The sequence below is a fragment of the Nannobrachium achirus genome, assembly GCF_963921795.1.
Source record: "Nannobrachium achirus genome assembly, chromosome: 13".
Lineage (NCBI taxonomy): Eukaryota > Metazoa > Chordata > Actinopteri > Myctophiformes > Myctophidae > Nannobrachium > Nannobrachium achirus.
Window position 1 is genome coordinate 3880035 of NC_137833.1, and position 17895 is coordinate 3897929.

General features: G+C 40.8%; 1 protein-coding gene across 1 annotated transcript in view; it reads right to left on the minus strand.

Annotated features, from left to right (window-relative positions):
- adgrb3 (adhesion G protein-coupled receptor B3) overlaps positions 1 to 17895 on the minus strand; it is a gene marked incomplete at both ends in the record, with an annotated part of 382932 nt that overhangs the window by 225692 nt on the left and 139345 nt on the right. The window contains 2 exons of the mRNA XM_080740073.1: positions 4432 to 4593; positions 8206 to 8316. Coding sequence (XP_080596199.1) covers positions 4432 to 4593; positions 8206 to 8316 — 273 coding nt within the window. The remainder of the gene's footprint in view (positions 1 to 4431; positions 4594 to 8205; positions 8317 to 17895) is intronic.

Below are 17895 nucleotides of genomic sequence, written 5' to 3' on the forward strand. Positions count from 1 at the left end.
AGTCAATCTGTGGCCCTTTTTAGTGCCGCCTCGACAATGTTAAACCATTCAGAACGGTACACATTATTGTGTATTATTATTTATTGCTTTAACTATTGAAAAACAGCAGATATACAAGCTCACAGCGCGGCTGTGAGCTTGTAGATCTGCTGTTTTTGAAAATTCGTGAACATTTGAATTTTGACCCAATTCTAAAAGTGTCTTTTGAATCCTTCTAAGGTTTTTTGAAAAACCTATGTTTCTATGTCAGCAATCTGGCCAGCCATCGTCAAAGAAAAGGTCCTTTTCACTTGAACTGGAGCTCAGTTAGTCTGTTCATGAGAGACTACTATGTCAGTGGTTCTCAAACCTTTTCATGTGAGGGACCCCCAAAATGATATGTATTTGGCCACGGACCCCCGTCTCAAAACATTTAGTTCCAGGGGCCACCCAGAAGCAAAATTTGAGTTACAAACGTTCGCTTTGAAAATACATATATATATTCAAAGATTTGCACACGGTTTTCACGACTTTTCAAAAATAGCAGATCTACAAGCTCGCAGTGCGGCACTCGGTGCCGCGCTGTGAGCTTGTATATCTGCTATTTTTCCACTGGTTAAAGCACTCAATAATTCTAGGCCTCAATGGGTTAAATTAATCTGTTTGTCAATAGGCAGGAAGAAGAAGCCGTTGTTTTACCGGCGCCGACACCGGCGTCGTCAGGTGAGGCTGACCCAATTAGCAATGGCAAGAGAAGGCAAGGCGTTGTGCGTAATATGCTAAGTGGGATATGTTAATTTGTAACACAATTTAAGAGAGAGAAAAGCCTCTTGCCCATAAAATTGTTATTTTCAACCGTGTCAGGCAATAGAATTTTGTATAATAGGATTGCGTTTTTCATCACTTTTGGCGGAGCGTATTATAGTTCCAGTTTTTCTTCTCAACAGGAAAATAATTTGAACGAGGAACTTTGGACCAACGTCTGAAATGCTTTTATGGCTTTGTTATTCTGGGTTTTGAGGTTTTCGTATTGTTAAACACGGAGCAGGCTTCTGCACTGCAGCACGTAATTAGGCGAAACAACATGATGTTTGCAGGCCTTTAGATGTATCAGGGGGAAAGCATTCATTTGGACAGTTCTGCAACGTCTTGCTCGCAATTATTCTTCATTTGCATGAATGAATACACCTGGAACATAGCTGTGCAGCTTCGCTTTTATCCTTGAGGAATAGGTACACGCACGTGCGCGCACGCACGCACGCACGCACGCACGCACGCACGCACGCACGCACGCACGCACGCACGCACGCACGCACGCACGCACGCACGCACGCACACACACACACACACACACACACACACACACACACGCACACACACACACAGGGGCGTCACACCAAATTCTGGGCCCTGGGTACAAGGATTCACTGTGGGCCCCCCATGAATGTTAGCTATTGAAAAAAATAGCAGATATACAAGCTCACAGTTTCACAATTGTGAAAATGTGTGCAACAAACCTAGTATGTTTCCATGTCAGTGGCGCTCAAACCTTTTCATGTCAAGGACCCCCCAAGATGATATGTATTTGGTCACGGACCCCCATCTCAAAATAGTTCGTTCCAGGAACCCCCCCCCCCCAGAAGCAAAATTTGAGTTACAAACGTTCGCTTAAAAAAATACATATATTCAAAGATTTGCACACATTTTCACGACTTTTCAAAAATAGCAGATCTACAAGCTCGCAGCGCGGCACTCGGTGCCGCGCTGTGAGCTTGTATATCTGCTATTTTTCAATAGCTAAAGTTACTTTGGGCCCTAGTAACTCAGTCCCCCTCCCCCCCCCCCCCCCCTCCCCCCCTTGTGACGCCCCTGCACACACACACGGCCTGCTTCTTCTTGAGCTAAATATTAATGAGCGGAGAAATTCTGATCCGTTGGAGACACGGCTCATTGCCTTTTCCTCTTTTACTGTCCAAGCACGGTAAAATGCTGACCCTTTTCAAAACGACCAGGCACCCCCCCCCCCCCCACCCCCCCCACATCCCCACCCCCCCCAGGCCCTTAACCCCCCCCCCTCAGCCCATTTGCTCATACCAATGTCAGAGCAGCGCCGTTTGCAAGACTTTTGATCAGCCTACGGAAGTAAAAGCAAACGTGTCACACTCGCTGATGATGCAATCTGGGAAGTGCTTTTCATTTTCTCTGGAAAGTGGTTACGATATTGAAAGAATGTTTAGGGACAACTTTGTGTTTTTATCAGCAAGGGTTCAAATTTTCTCACTTGCCCCTCTTCTAGCGCCACCATCAGGTCGATTTTAGTAAAACTATTTTTTGGACACTGCTCCTACAGATTTTTCCTAAAATCAGGTACAGTATCTCTAAAGTCATGTCATCAACATGGATCTGTCCCATTTCCCATATTCCCTACTGATTGGGCGCTTATCTCCTGATTAGGGAGTCTTTCTCGTATTTTAGATTGTAATTAGAGAAAAGAAAGATGAGTGTTAAAATGTTTTCATTTACTTCTTTCTATTGTTTTAGCGATTTTACTATTTTGATTTGAGTGTGTGGGGGCAGGCATGCGTACAAGTGGCTAAATTATGACTTTCAGGCCAAGGACCCCTTAGTTGAGAGAGAGATGAAGCAGGGACCCCCTAGTCTACATGTTGTATAAAACTGTGTTGCAAATTTTCATCGATTTCATCGATAGATTCGTAGACTTGTTTGACAGCATTGTCTTCAGTCAATGTTGGATTCATGTTAATGTGTTTTTTTCACCAGACATTTAACCACTTAAATTGTCGATACTTTGTAAACTTGACCTTTCACTCGGTACTTGGTCTGCTCTTTTCTTTTACTCCACACACCCAACCTTTTTGCCAAAAATAGCCGATCTACAAGCTCTCAACGCCTCGCTGTAGGCTAAAGTTCTCCTCGGAATAGGGATGCGAGGGTTCAAGGTGTTAATCTAAAAGAATTATCCTATCACACCATGATTTGGCGGCCCCCCCTGTAGTAACTCTGAGGGCCCCCTAGGGGTCCCCGGACGCGTGATTATGGATCCCACTGGGAAAGATGGATAACAACGCCCCGGACTCATTTTTGAAGCTTGTGATTGGCTGAACTGGACGTAGGGAGCGCTCCGTTGTAGTCACTTGGACCGCGCGAGGTGCACCAAAATCTAAATCTAACCTTAACTCTAACTCTAACGCTAACCCTAACCTAACCTCAGTAAAACAAACGCTGTGAATACTAACGTGAGTAGCTATATGCCGTTTCCATCCATCTTTCCCAGTGGGATCCATAATCAGACGTCCCGGACCCCCTGTTGAATCCCAACCCTAATTCTAACTAGCCCAGGGAGTTTGAACAGCTCATGACTGCCTCTAGTGCACACAAGCGGTAATGACTCACCTAACACACGCCAGCATGGCTTGAGCAAGACATGCCTCGCGGACGCATGTTGAAGGAATGCCATCAAAAGTATTTCAAAATGCACAAAGCTGACCTTCACCGAACAGAACACAAAGTACAGCACGATAGCTCGACGATAAACACCCGAGTCTTCCGCCTCGCTCGCTATAGCCTCGTTCAGACCCCCACACGACACGAAAGCATCTAAATGCATGATGAAATGACGTACAGTTATGTGAAATGGAACAAAAAACGCAAAAGCGACCATGAAAACGACATTCACCGAAAGAAAAGCAACGTGACAAGAAAATTTGAATGAAAATAAATAGTTTAGAGGGGTAAGAGGGGACGGGGGACATCGAAAAGGTCATCAAAAGCACAACAAGAACACATTTCCTGTCATAGAACAAAAAGAGAGAAGAAAAAGAAATACATTAAACCCATTTAGGTCTAGAATTATTGAATGCTTTAACCAGTGAAAAATAGCAGATATACAAGCTCACAGCGCGGCACCGAGTGCCGCGCTGCGAGCTTGTAGATCTGCTATTTTTGAAAAAGTTGTGAAAATGTGTGCAAATCTTTGAATATATGTATTTTCAAAGCGAACGTTTGTAACTCAAATTTTGCTTCTGGGTGGTCCCTGGAACTATTAATATTTTGAAATGGGGGGTCCGTAGCCAAATAAATATCATTTTGGGGGGTCCTTCACATGAAAAGGTTTGAGAACCACTGACATAGTAGTCTCTCTAGAACAGACTAACTGAGCTCCAGTCAAGTGAAAAGGACCTTTTCTTTGACGATGGCTGGCCAGATTGCTGACATAGAAACATAGTTTTTTTCCCAAAAATCTTAGAAGCATTCAAAAGACACTTATAGAATCGGGTCAAAATTCACATTTTCACGTTTTTTCAAAAATAGCAGATCTACAAGCTCGCAGCGCGGCACTCGGTGCCGCGCTGCGAGCTTGTATATCTGCTATTTTTCACTGGTTAAAGCATTCAATTAATATTCAAGAACCTTGCGGCTAACAAACACTACCTGGACAAGGGGCAGTGTTATTGCAAACCCTTGATTCTCTTAAAGGGCCGCTGCAGTGCGTTCCGTATGGCGTGATACACGTTCTGGTTCGCACCTGCGACCCCGAACCGCACGTTACGGAGCACGAGCTCCACTGGGACCACTCCTCTGGACCTGATTCACCTGCATGGGAGAAGGGCGACACTAGTTAAATGCAGCAACACGGGTCCCGGGACAGCCCAGGGGCGGGGCTATATAGCAGGACGTGGAGGGGGGGGGGGCTCACAGGGCAGGAGAGGGGGGGGGGGGGTAGGCCAGTCAATCTAAGCTAAAAAAAAAAAGGGCATGACCCAAAATAAATTGCAATAGTAATGGTTCAAGGTTTTTTATGATCCTTATGGTCATCCAAAAAAACATGTTCCCCATTATATGCTTAGTGGATCGAGTTAAATTCAGGGGGTTCAAGTTTGGGTCCCTTCACTTACTATACAGGAAAAAATACCCCCCCAAAAATCTTCTTTAAGTAGCATGTGAGGGGTCTAACTAGGATTTTTTTTTTCATGATTCTGAATCCATTGCAACAAGCATTTGTTTTGCACAAAAAACATTCCTCAGGCTAAAAACGGTCCCACAAAACTATGGTGTAGTGATGGTTTAGTGATGAGTCATCACTTTTCACACTTTTGTGGGGTCCGTTTTTAGCCCGTGGAATGTATCGTGTGCAAAACAAATGCTTGCGATGTATTCAGAATCATGAAAAACTCCTAGTTAGAACCCTCACATACTACTTAAAGAAGATTTTTTTTGGGGGGTATTTCTAATATCGTCGTTGTCGGGGCGGAAACCTTGTATCTCCAAGTTTCAAATTTGTACGTTCTTTCGCAAAGCAAAGCTCTGCTTCATCATACAAGGCCGTCGCACAAAAGAAGTGAAAACAGCCGATCTACAAGCACACAACCGCGAGGCGTTGTGTGCTTGTAGATCGGCTGTTTTCACTAATTTAACTCATTTTTAAAATGATAAATGCAAAACGAACAGTTTTGGACATCCGACAAGGTTTTCATCCGACAACGACGATATGTTATTTGGATGACCCAAAGGATCATAAAAAAAAAACCTGAATGATTACTGTTGCAATTTCTTTTGGGTCAAACCACAGATTGGCTGGACTGTAGCAGGACAGGGGGCGAGGGGGGGGGGGGGGGCTCACGGGACGGGACAGGAGAGGTGGGGAGAGGGAGATGGGGGGGGGGGGGGGGGCAGTGTGGGGCGGGCCTGCTCAGGGTAGAGAGTCGGACAGGGAACATAAGAATTGTTAGAGGGAAAGTAACGGTGGGACAGGGGGGCCGTGTCACCTTCATGTGATCTCTGATGAACGCTTTAATTTAATGACAATCTGATTGATTGGGTTTGAATGTGGCAAAGTGTCCCCCTGGCCCCGGCCAATCGAAGGGACACTCTGTTTGCGGACGGACGCTCCGCGATGCGTTGGCCTCAGTGAGAGAGAGAGGTCCGCTGTCGAACAATTAAGTCTGGCATTTAATCAAAGATCACAGAGAAGGGTTTTTTGTCGTGGTTAAAATAATGAACAGTAAGGCAGAGAGGTTACTGTACATCATCTCACTGCTTCATTTCATTAAAAAAAAAAAAAAGATAGACTGTATATATATAATTCATGCATCAATAAAAAACATATTAATGTGTTTAAATAAATACAAAAAATGTATAAAATCACCATAAGTAAATAGAAAAGTTTAGAAACCAGAAGAATATGGTGACATGCAAAAAAAAAAAAAAAGGGACAACATCTGATAAAATAAAATGGATTTTGAATGGGTGTTAGTTTCACAGCGAGGTATTGTGAGGTATGGTTTATCCCTGCAGCAAACCAAAGAGGTCTCGCTATTTTCCTTGAGAAAACGAGTAACCGCTGTGTTATAGGAGATGATAATGAGAATTTCAAATGTTGTTTTTTTTAGAAACAATCTCGAATATGTTCTCTCGGCGGTGGTGAGAGGGGAAAAGCGAACAAAAGGTTATGTGATTTTATTCAGCAGATCAGCTATTGTTGGATGCGGCCCAAAGCTTGATACCGTATCTTCGTATAGCCACGGTTCGGGGGAATATAAAGTCTGGTGTTTGTGATTCAACCCTTTTCCAATTTAGTAATGTGACATTGAAAAAGTACCGCGTATTACTTTCCATGCTGACTTACAGTGTTTGAAGTCTTGAAGAATGTTGTTATGTGGGGCACTTTATTTCATACCGAATAAAAAAAAACCGACAACATAGGTCATTAATAATGTACCTCCAACTCTTACGTACTTTACTAGGGAAAAGTTTAAAAATGTAACGTTAGGTCGAGCCTTTTTTAGTTGCAGTCACAAAGCCGAGAAATGCTGAATAAAGACGTACGTTGTGGCGAGGAATTAGGGGGCGGTGGGGGGACGGGGTTCCAAAGCTACGATGTTCTGAGTGAAAAGAAGAATCAAACTATTTTTGGTGACAATGGTGGACAATCAAATTTTCCAGACAATGTAGTCACCGAATAATTCATGTTTGATTACAGTTAAATCAATTCCCCTCTCTTCTGAGGCTTTGTGCGTTACAGAAGTAATTTAATGCAGGATGTGTTTTTTTTTCTTTCCTCACACGCATTTTCAATTTCAGCTCTGAATACATTGGCAGTAGTCAAATCATATACGGATTGTCGAGGCACATAATGAGCCTCAAACTGTATAGCATCAAGGACATATTCAACCAAACAGTTTAGTCTAAACCCTACCACTGGAGTTCTGCTGATAAGAAATAGACTGAAAGGTGGATCAATTGGTTAAATGAGGCGGTACGGGGGAGAATGGAGAACAGAAAAGCACAGCGATGAGGCCCGTTATAACAGGGAAGATAACATACCTTGCAGCTTGGTATCGATGGGACATGAATGATGTTAGGGTGTTAGTACGGGGTGCTTGGCAAATTAAAATGAACGATGAAAGGTGTGTTTCAACCATCGACAAGTGACTTAAATGGAACAACACATAAGGGAAAAGACTTCCCAAAATAGAAAGAAAAGAAAGAAAACAAACAAACAAAAGAAAACGGCTAAATATAAACCAACCCACTCTAACCCACTCTATACTATATATAGAATACAACTAAGCTACATAATATAAGCTAAGTATAAGCTTGTTAATTCATTATCACAGTACATTTAAGATTTTTTATTATAAATGCTAAAGGTGTAAGGTTGTAAAAGTCACCAGGACTTTACATTAATTTTAATTTATATTACATTTAACAGACGTTGCACTAGACTAAGCATGGTGTGTTTCATTTATCACTAAGGGCAGCATCTATCAATTCATATTTGGCTAAAGGAGTGGGATTTTCGCTGAAAGACGTATAATTTCTCCCACCTTGGAGGGGAATGATTAACTACATCTGGGCCCAAGGTTTTTCTCTTTTTCTTTTTTTACCTCCCATTTAATTAATGTTCTGTGAATATATGAGTAATGCCACTTGCCAACTCACTATGTAACAGTAAAACAAACACACCCACAAAACCCAATTATACTCCTTATTATAAAAGTAAATACTACCACTATATTTCTTGCTAGTTCGTCGTATGTGGGAAATAACGTGTAATAGGGTGGGAGGAAAATGATAATAAATAATGCAAAACATTGTCACTTAAAAAGGTGCAATACAAGAGAAGAGCATGCAAGTGTGACTCAAGATGAAATTTACGTTTAGTTGATAATAAAAATAAAACAAAAATAAAAACTATTGTATTACCAGTTTGTGCCATAAATTTAGCAGATTCGGCTCGCTCCTGCTGGGCCTTTGTGTCATGAACTGATCTTGGGCGCTGACTTTTTACTGTATGTTCTCCGATCATTCCATATTCTATGGGGGGACAGAATAGAAAGCTAGGTCTTACAACAGGATCTTCTGAGAACAAAACCTTATTATTATTACAGATTTACAGGAATGTGCAAAGCAAACTGCAATGCATGGCTTGAAACAAAGACCACACCAGTATATACTGTATATATGTATGTATCTATCAATATTATATATAGCTTGTCATTTACTTTAAGTCAAAGAACAATGCAGCGAATTTATAAGGGTGAGTTGGTAGTATTAATATTGAGCTTGAAAGCACAGCGTAGACACATAGCAGACATGCAAATAAAGTCTCATTTTTAAACCCTATGCTTAGTTGACCGGATTCCCAAGGTGCTCTATACTATAGGCCCCCTCCCTTTTTAGCTGTACACTAAATCTTTGTTCTTCTATCTTTGTTGAAAATAGCTGATCTACAAGCTCACAATGTGTCACGTTTGCGACACGTTGTGACCATATAGATTGTCTATCTTCCCTGAATGTTAGCCCCAGGCCCCAAGCATAGGGATGCAATAGGCTTCAAGTGGTTAAGCCACTTATAATACTTCATCAGATTATCTAAACCCCCTCCCTTACCCTCCACCTGCACCGCCCCACCCCCCAAAGAAAAGAAAACGACAAAATAAAATGAAAGTAAAAAATGTGTAAGCCATCGTAAAGCCACAGAGAAGGGGTTCATGGACATAGCATGCTATTGATCCACAGATTCCTACACACTTCTTGTGATCTGCCTTTCTGGTGTTAGGCTGCTATTGTAATTCTGTGTCATTAGTCTGTCCTATTTGTCTTTGGTTGACACGGTCCACGATTTGTGTGAGCCTTTGAGAAAAAGAAAAATGTCAAGACAATTAGATAAATGTATTCGGAGCTGTAATTGATGTTCTTTTTGTTGCCAATTAAACAACAAAGAGACTAGCGGTACATTATCTAATTACTGTGCCAACGCGCTACACTAAGAAAAGTCATGCCAGCAAACGTGAACACAAATAAAGAAACTTTACTTGAAATTCACTCGGCAAAAAGGGCACCAGCTGGTTAATTTCAATGTATAGACACAACAACATGTTGTGTTAAATTGTCTTCTTAACCAGCTGATGCTGAACTGTTTTTTTGCATCAAAGTTTTACTAGCATTACTTTTGTTATAGTGTATTATCCAAATGAGACGTTGTCCTTTGGAAATAGGCAATGCAAGGTGATGCATTGACAACAGATTGACACATGGCGTGTTGTTAGTACATTTAGACAAAACAATGCATCAACCAACCATTGGTTTGATCAGTCAGGATGCTTACATCATCAGGTGTGATGTAGTTTGTTGTCTGAGGGTTTTACCTATACATCAAGGGTCTTCAACAGGGGGTCCGGGACCCCTAAGGGGTCCTCAGAGTTACTACAGGGGGTCCTCCAAATCATTGTGTGATAGAAACTTTTTTCTCCCTTTTTTATATTAACCACTTGAACCCTAGTGTCCTTATTCTGAGAACTTTAGCCAACAATAGCAGATCTACAAGCTCGTAGATCGTCTATTTTTGGCAAAGCGGTGGGGAAAATGTACAGAGTGAAAGGTCAACTTTATTAAGTATTGTGGTTAAATATCTGAAAACACACATTGACATGAATCCAAAATACACTGATTATCGTGCTGTCATTATGTTGTCAAACTATGAAACTATAGGGAATCTATGAAAATGTTGTGGTCCCTGCTTCATCTCTCTCTCAACTAAGGGGTCCTTGCCCTGAAAACATTGAAGACCCCTGATATACATAATGTATAATAGCTATAGCCGTACATTGCTTAGGAATTTCAAAAGGCATAACATTCATCTGCATGTACTTTTCAGTGTTCCAATCATTACGATCAAAGCTTGAGATTTATCAGTTGATCGGTTTGACTTGATTGCAGATTAGCGACCGTTGCTGTCCTGTCCAGTCCAGTCACCAAGTGGTTGATGATGAAACCAAATAACATCAACAAACACCTCTAAAAAAAGATAATAACAAAACATAAATCAATCTCCCCGTTTCTAAAATAACTTCCCTCAGAGTCTAATTAGAATCAAACAACAGTTTTTTTCTGGTTTAGTGAGCGTCATAATCTATATAAGGATGAACAAACATGGCAGGTTGAAACGAGCTATTATAGCGCAGCCACGCTTTTTCAGTCAGTTTTTCAACCCATGATTGCAAGTGACTGGCCTCGGCACCAACATTCAAAGGGCTTTTTAAAGTGACTTGATCCACTGCGCATGTTTGTCCAAATTAAGCTGTGTGCTGGAATAGGAACGTTGCGTCGACACAGGGCGATAAAACAAAACAAACGGCCAACAACAGAGCTGATGTGCGGGCGAAATAAGCGTAGCTACAACAGATAGGAGCGTCTGCAGCGTTGCATTTCATGCTCTGCGCCACTGCTGCTGCTTGCATCATGAATCAAATTATCCCCGTGATTATTCCTGATATGACAGAATCAAAGGGCTGTCTGGTTCAGTCAGCCCCATCCCGCGGCAATTTGCCAGAAATCATACAAATATCACTGCATCCTGCTTTCGTCAGGCCTTTTGGCAATATATGAGCAGTCACATCCATTGTACAAAACCCTGTTTTTCAGGTAGAAATAGGAACGATATCTGCACTTCTAAAGGAAGTACATTCAAGCCATTCAATGACAGTGGGGTTGCTTTGCAATGACCAAAAGTGGAAACATGAGCAAGTGTTTTTTTTCCTAACAATTAATTGACTTGCCTAAGTTATTTTATATCAGGGGCGTCAATTGGGTATGGCAGGGGTATCCAGCTGCCATACCCTGGGTCCAGGGGGGGAAATAAAAGTTACTTTTAAATATAAATCCATGAATGTCTCTTTGTCTATCTGTGCTGGTCATTATGTTGTTAAATTACAGTAAAATAACTACAAATGCAACATTTTATAAAATGGTCACTTTAACAAGGTATTATAATTATATTCTCCACACTTGTATTCTCCCCATCTTGACAAAATGGTATATTACCAGGTTCCGCAGGTCATCTGCACAGGTGCAATGCATTATTGTTAATTGTGGCACGTTTACTAACATGCTAATTTAGCTGCACTTGAACAACCAAGACTATTTTCACAATAGAACCGTGTTATACAAAATGTTATGCCTCTTTTCCATGAGGACTCCCATCTTTGCCATACCCTAGCTTTTGCTGAACTGACGCCACTGTTTTATATTACAATTGCCTACAAAAAAAGCATTGATAATATTCACAAAAGATCCAAACACTCAAATACTGTAGATGACCATGACATGACAGTTTTTTATGAGAGGTTGACAAGTCTAGACATTTCATTAGTGTACCACAGGTACTCTTGTCAGTCCCGTATAAAAAAGAAAACAACGGATTAAATCATTGTCATGTTTCTGAATGTGAACCTGTGAGTGATGAGTATCCTGATGACTCACCCTGAATGCGTTGAATGCAGCAACCTTTTAACTTCTCATTTTAATTCAGATTGACGTAAGAAGCTGCTCCAAATGTTGTAGATACCATCTTTTTTTTTCTCTTGAAAGTACTTCAAACGTATTTCAAGGATCAGGTTTCAGTACATTTATGAGTGGAGACATCTCTTGCCTGTATCGAGGGCTGTCACGATATGACATTTTACATGACGATTAATAATTATTGTCACTCAAATAATTAACGATTTAATTGTGTTTTTGTCGTTGATAATTACATTTCTGTTCGGCTTGTAGGCTTTGAAGTTGCACATGGTAGATATGACACATGACCTAAATATACAAAGAAGTTACTGACATATTTGACAACTTTCTAACATTGATAGTGGAAATAGCCGATCTATAAGCTGAGCTTGTAGATCTATAAGCTGAGCTTGTAGATCTGTTATTTCCACTATTTCTGACCATGTTTGTAAATGTATGAACATTTTTCAACATTCACGATTATGACAAAATATATGCGATTATGTCAAATAATTGCGATTAGATGATTATGTAATAATTGTGACTGCCCTACCTGTATCACATACTGTAATGCTATAATTCACGACAGCATTACTACCCACTATAGACATTTTTCTTAGGAAACAAACAACTTCTGGAACATCAATTGCCATTTTGTATATGACCATTCATCCTTGATGAAGCGAGGGGTGATTTGACTTTGTTACCATGCACCCTAGCGTCCCTATTCTGGGCAGGTCATACAGTAATTGTCACATTGCGTGAACATTTGGAGAAAACGGGCAAATGTTGGCCTAAAAGTAGCCAATCTACATGCTCTCAATGTGTTGCAAGTCAACAATTTGTGTGAGCTTTGTAGATCTGCTATTTTCTACTAAGAGATTTGGTGCAGAGCGGGGGAAAAGGAGGGGTACAACCGAGCAGACCCCTGGGGAACCCGGTCAACGATGTATATAAAGTCAGTGGTTCTCAACCTGTGGGTCGGGGTCCCCAAATTATTTTGGGGGGTCCTCAGATGATTAACTTAACATGCAACGTTTTCTCTCTCAGCAGTAAACAAACCAACATAACGTTTAAGTGTATAGACTGGGTATCTGCACATTTCTAGTGACAATTTAAAGAGGCGGTGCCATACTGTAGATTTGTACTTTTTCAGTTTTTCATGTGTCTAGGAGGTTGACAGTACTTCATTAGAACCCCTGGTGTGGTTGTTATGAGCAATTATGTATTCCCTTTCTATTTGGGTTTTTCCCTGGAGGCTGCCACCTTGTGGGTCAAAAGTGCCGGTCCAAAAACACAGATACAATTACATCATAGAATCAACCCCTCCCCTAATTACCATTCACCCAACACACGTGGGTGTGGCTAACTTCAGCTGGGTCACCACCCACCATGCCAACCAGGCATACTTAATGGACTGGTGGGTGTGGCCACATAAGAACCTAATTTTAACTCTTTCTGTACACTTTTTGGAAAGAAATCTTCCTCCTAGTATAATCATAATAGCTGATAATCATGTTTTAGAGGGGGAAAAATCATGGCACCCCATCTTTAAGGACTTTTTAATACCTCTAAAATGACAAATTGTCAATTATAATAGTCAACGCGAGGCATTGTGAGCATGTAGATCTGCTATTTTCACAATAGAACCGTGTTGTACAAAATGTTATGCCTCAACTCTTAGTGCTCTTAGGATTGGGGGTCCCCTGTTAAAATATGATTATTTTGGGGCCTGAAAAGGCTGAGAACCACTGGTTTAAAGTCTCTAAATGTTTGACAGTAATCATGGCAACCCAGAGAGCTCGTCGTCGTCGTTACTGTAATTATAAAGGCAGTCACATCCTAGTGGGAAGTCCTGGGTTGTTTCCAGCAGCTTGTCATGATGATCTGATACAACAACGCTCGGCAACAAAGAAGAGAAGGTCACAATCTAATAGTAGTAGTATGACGCCACAAAGACACTTCAATGTCAAAGAATGATTAAACACTATTTATGGACTTCACATCTTTGGGACGATACTGTACTCTGTACTGTACGACTCAATGATGGGTTGCGGTTACTATTCAGGTCTCGGAGAACAAAACAGCGTATCCACGGCTGTATGACAGGAACAAATTACTGTACTTTGCATGATGATCAATCAGTTTGTTCTTCATGTAACAGAATGATTACGCTTTCATTTCCACAAAGCTGTGGACATATCGTGTCCTAATGTCGCACACAAGAAGAAAGGCAGAAGTGCAGAGGGAAAAGGCACGGTGTTAAAGTGTGTCACAAAGTGGCGTACTGCAGAATAAGCACAATGCGCTTTAATTGAAGTGCTGCAACAGTGTGTTCCTGCCTGTGGCTACGTACCGCGGTAAACATGGGAGACCGCGTGCTCCACGTTTTAACCCTGCAAGGCCCGAATTAATTTCTACTGTCCCAAAAGAAATTGAAAAAAAATCAGATGGTGTTGTAGGAGTCCTAATCACAGGAAAATGTAATGTTAAAAAATTAACAATGTTTTTGTAAGATTTTATAGCCATAAATCATAAATCATAAATCATGCTCCAATTTGCATTTTGGGGATATTTTTCACAATAATAACACATGTACATGTTCTAGACATTCTAATGATCACGAAAAACAATATTACAGGCATTTTACTTTACTTTTTGTGAGGAATAGCTTCAGTTAAAAAGTGAGATGTTGTTCGTCCAGACGCTGGAATTTCAACTTCTCTGGGAAGTGTGAATGTCAGCCTCTGTGGGACGTATTTATATGCAAATATCGTGGCCAATGGCATTGTAATACTAAACAATAGGATTTAATGATGATGTTAATGTGAAAAAAGAACAGGAAAACTAATTATAACATTTTTTAAAAAATGATTTAAAAAACATTGCCAAAAAGCAACGCTGGGCCTTGCAGGGTTAATAACTAGAGGGGCAGACAAAGCAGCCTAAGACTATGTGTTTTGTTATGTAGCAAATTAAGCAGACATCATCACATATCATGCATTCGGGGCGTCGTTATTTAAATATTGCCATGGTGGGTGGGTGACGCAGTCTTTTTTTTTTTGGGGGGGGGGGGGGGGGGGGGTAGAGCATGGGATCAGCCAGAGGAAACTCTAAGGGTAAACTCTAAATAGGTCATGGATGAAGTAAGTTAGTAGGGGTTGTAACGATATAGTAACTGAATCGAAAAATCGATTTTAATTTGCAATGATCAACTATATCGATAGCAAAATATTGTACCGTTTTGTATTGTATTGTTTACAATGCAGATATTCGTTATCGAATAATAATTGATTGTATGGAAACTTAAGTATTTAGCCTTGTATTTAGCAATTTTAAGAGGGAAAATAAAAATGACTTATCCTTTTGCTATTGCCATTCCATGTAGCTACTCTTGGTCTATCAATAAATGTGTGCAATCTCCGTGTTCATGTCAAGGTGTGGGTTTGTCCATATGTGTTGAAATATAATGTCCATGTATTTGCTAGAGAATCACAGTGTTTACTTATATATATATATCCATAATAATAGTCTGCTTGCATTTTGCTAAGAGATACGTTATATATTTTAATTTTTTTCATATTCATTTGTTAGTGAATACATTTTCTCCATTGACTTGAATGAAAAAAAAAAGAATTAAAAAAACTTTTCCCAAATGGAGATGACTGACATCATAGATCACATGAGACTAACACAGTATGTCCATATATGGGCATTCCAAGATACAGGCTTAATAGTAATTGGGCAAATTCAAATGGTAAAACATAATTCAAGTAATGCAAGTGTGATTTGCAACCACACTTGCAATTTCCCAGAATTGTTTCTTTCTGGTTTCAAATTATCATTGAAAATGTAAATCATCAACGTCTCGACGGACATTTACAAAACCTCTTACTATATCCCTCAGAGTTAGTGTTGAAGAGTCCTTGAGCAAGACTCTGAACCCCTAGTTGCTCCCGGTGAGCAGGTTGGTGCCTTGCATGGTTTCCTCTGCCATCGGTGTATGAATGTGTGTGTGAATGGGTGAATGTAATGCACAATCTATGTTATGTATAGCGCGTTGGATAAAGGCGCTATACAAATGCACCATTTACCATTCATATAAACAGTAAAATCACCAGTGTTAATGTATCCATGTGTAACTCAGAGAGTAGGCCTATACAAAAGTATCGCTCGTATCGAGTTATATTAATACTGAAGATGTTCCTGTGTATTCTGTATCAGGGCCGGCTGCAGGATGAAATGACTAAGGGGGCTGTTGAAAATTGTGAGGAGGCACGTATTTTTTATATAGGCTAGAAATAATGAACATTCTTATTATTATCTATAATACCTACAACAGATGCCAGTTTTTGGGAGCTGAAATAACAGCCGCTGCTACTGCGCTGTGGTTTAGGTGATTTTAAATTACGTATTAAACTGTGTTTCAATAGTATACTGTTATTGTAATCTCTATGACAATAATAATATTCAGACAATATTTGTGTTGTTTTTGATATTTTCTTGACTTTACATAGAATATAAACTGAGGGGGCACAACTTGCAACTGAGGGTGCAATGCCCCCCCAGGCCCCCCCGTAGCGCCGGGCCTGTGCTGTATATATATTTTAATTGACGTCAATCAGCCATGACACTTGGAACGCAAAATCAATCAAGAGCAATGTCATATAGGAAGAGGTTCATTCATGTTCAGCTTCTTTATTATCCACATAATTCTTGCATGCTGTTCCCACAAAGCGCCTGAAGGTTTAGCCCAAGGCCGTGCACAGCACAGCAACGCATGCATCGGCCTAAAGACAATGCTGTGAGTGTCTGACTGGGTCTCTGGCTGCAGAGGTGGAAGAAGTTCTCACATGATTTATTAGGCCTAGGATTATTGAATGCTTTAACCATTGAAAAATAGCAGATATACAAGCTCACAGCGCGGCACCGAGTGCCGCGCTGCGAGCTTGTAGATCTGCTATTTTTGAAAAAGTCGTGAAAATGTGTGCAAATCTTTGAATATATGTATTTTCAATGCGAACGTTTGTAACTCAAATTTTGCTTCTGAGTGGTCCCTGGAACTATATATTTTGAAATGGGGGTCCGTGGCCAAATAAATATCATTTTGGGGGTCCTTCACATGAAAAGGTTTGAGCACCACTGACATAGTAGTCTCTCAAGAACAGACTAACTGAGCTCCAGTTAAGTGAAAAGGACCTTTTCTTTGACGATGGCTGGCCAGATTGCTGACATAGAAACATAGTTTTTTTCCAAAAATCTTAGAAGGATTCAAAAGACACTTATAGAATCGGGTAAAAAATCTAATTTTCAGGATTTTTCAAAAATAGCAGATCTACAAGCTCGCAGCGCGGCACTCGGTGCCACGCTGTGAGCTTGTATATCTGCTATTTTTTAATATTTAAAGCATAACATATTGCGTCATAATGTGTTCAGGCCTAAATGGGTTAACTTACAAGCAAAAGGCCTGTATTCAAAATCTCAAATGTATTTTTATTTTTTTTATCCCACAATTTTGCAATCCATTTTTCACCCAGTGTCAATCATCTAAAGTAATCCTGGGCGCTACACTCCCTCTGCCAACCTGGGGAGAGCAACGGACTGACCTCATGCTTCCTTCTATGCATGAGGAGTCCAAGTTGCTTCTTTTCACCTGACAGGGGGGAGTTTCCCCGGTTGGACGTATAGCGTGTGGAAGGAACACGTTATTCCAAACAGTTCCTTTCCCCCTCCATCAGGCGCCCCGGCTGGCCAGGGGGAGGCAGTATAGAGACCAGGATTACCACATGTTTTTTGTGAGGTATACCTACCCTAGGAGACACGGGGAGAACATGCAAACGCCACACAGAAAGGCCCTTTTTGCCAACCCCACTATGGGCACTGACAATCTGGCTAAGCATCGTCAAAGAAAAGGGAAAACCGGGCGCCTCTCTGTTTTGTTCCTTCCAGGGGATGGCAATCGACAGCAATCGACCCCTAGTGTTGACATTTATCCTCAGATTCTGTTATTTTGTTCATATTGTCACAGACTCTGAATAGTTTGGGCAGATTAATCTGATTTCATCGCAATCAGATGACTGTCCATCTACAGTACATGTGTATAATTATATAAGC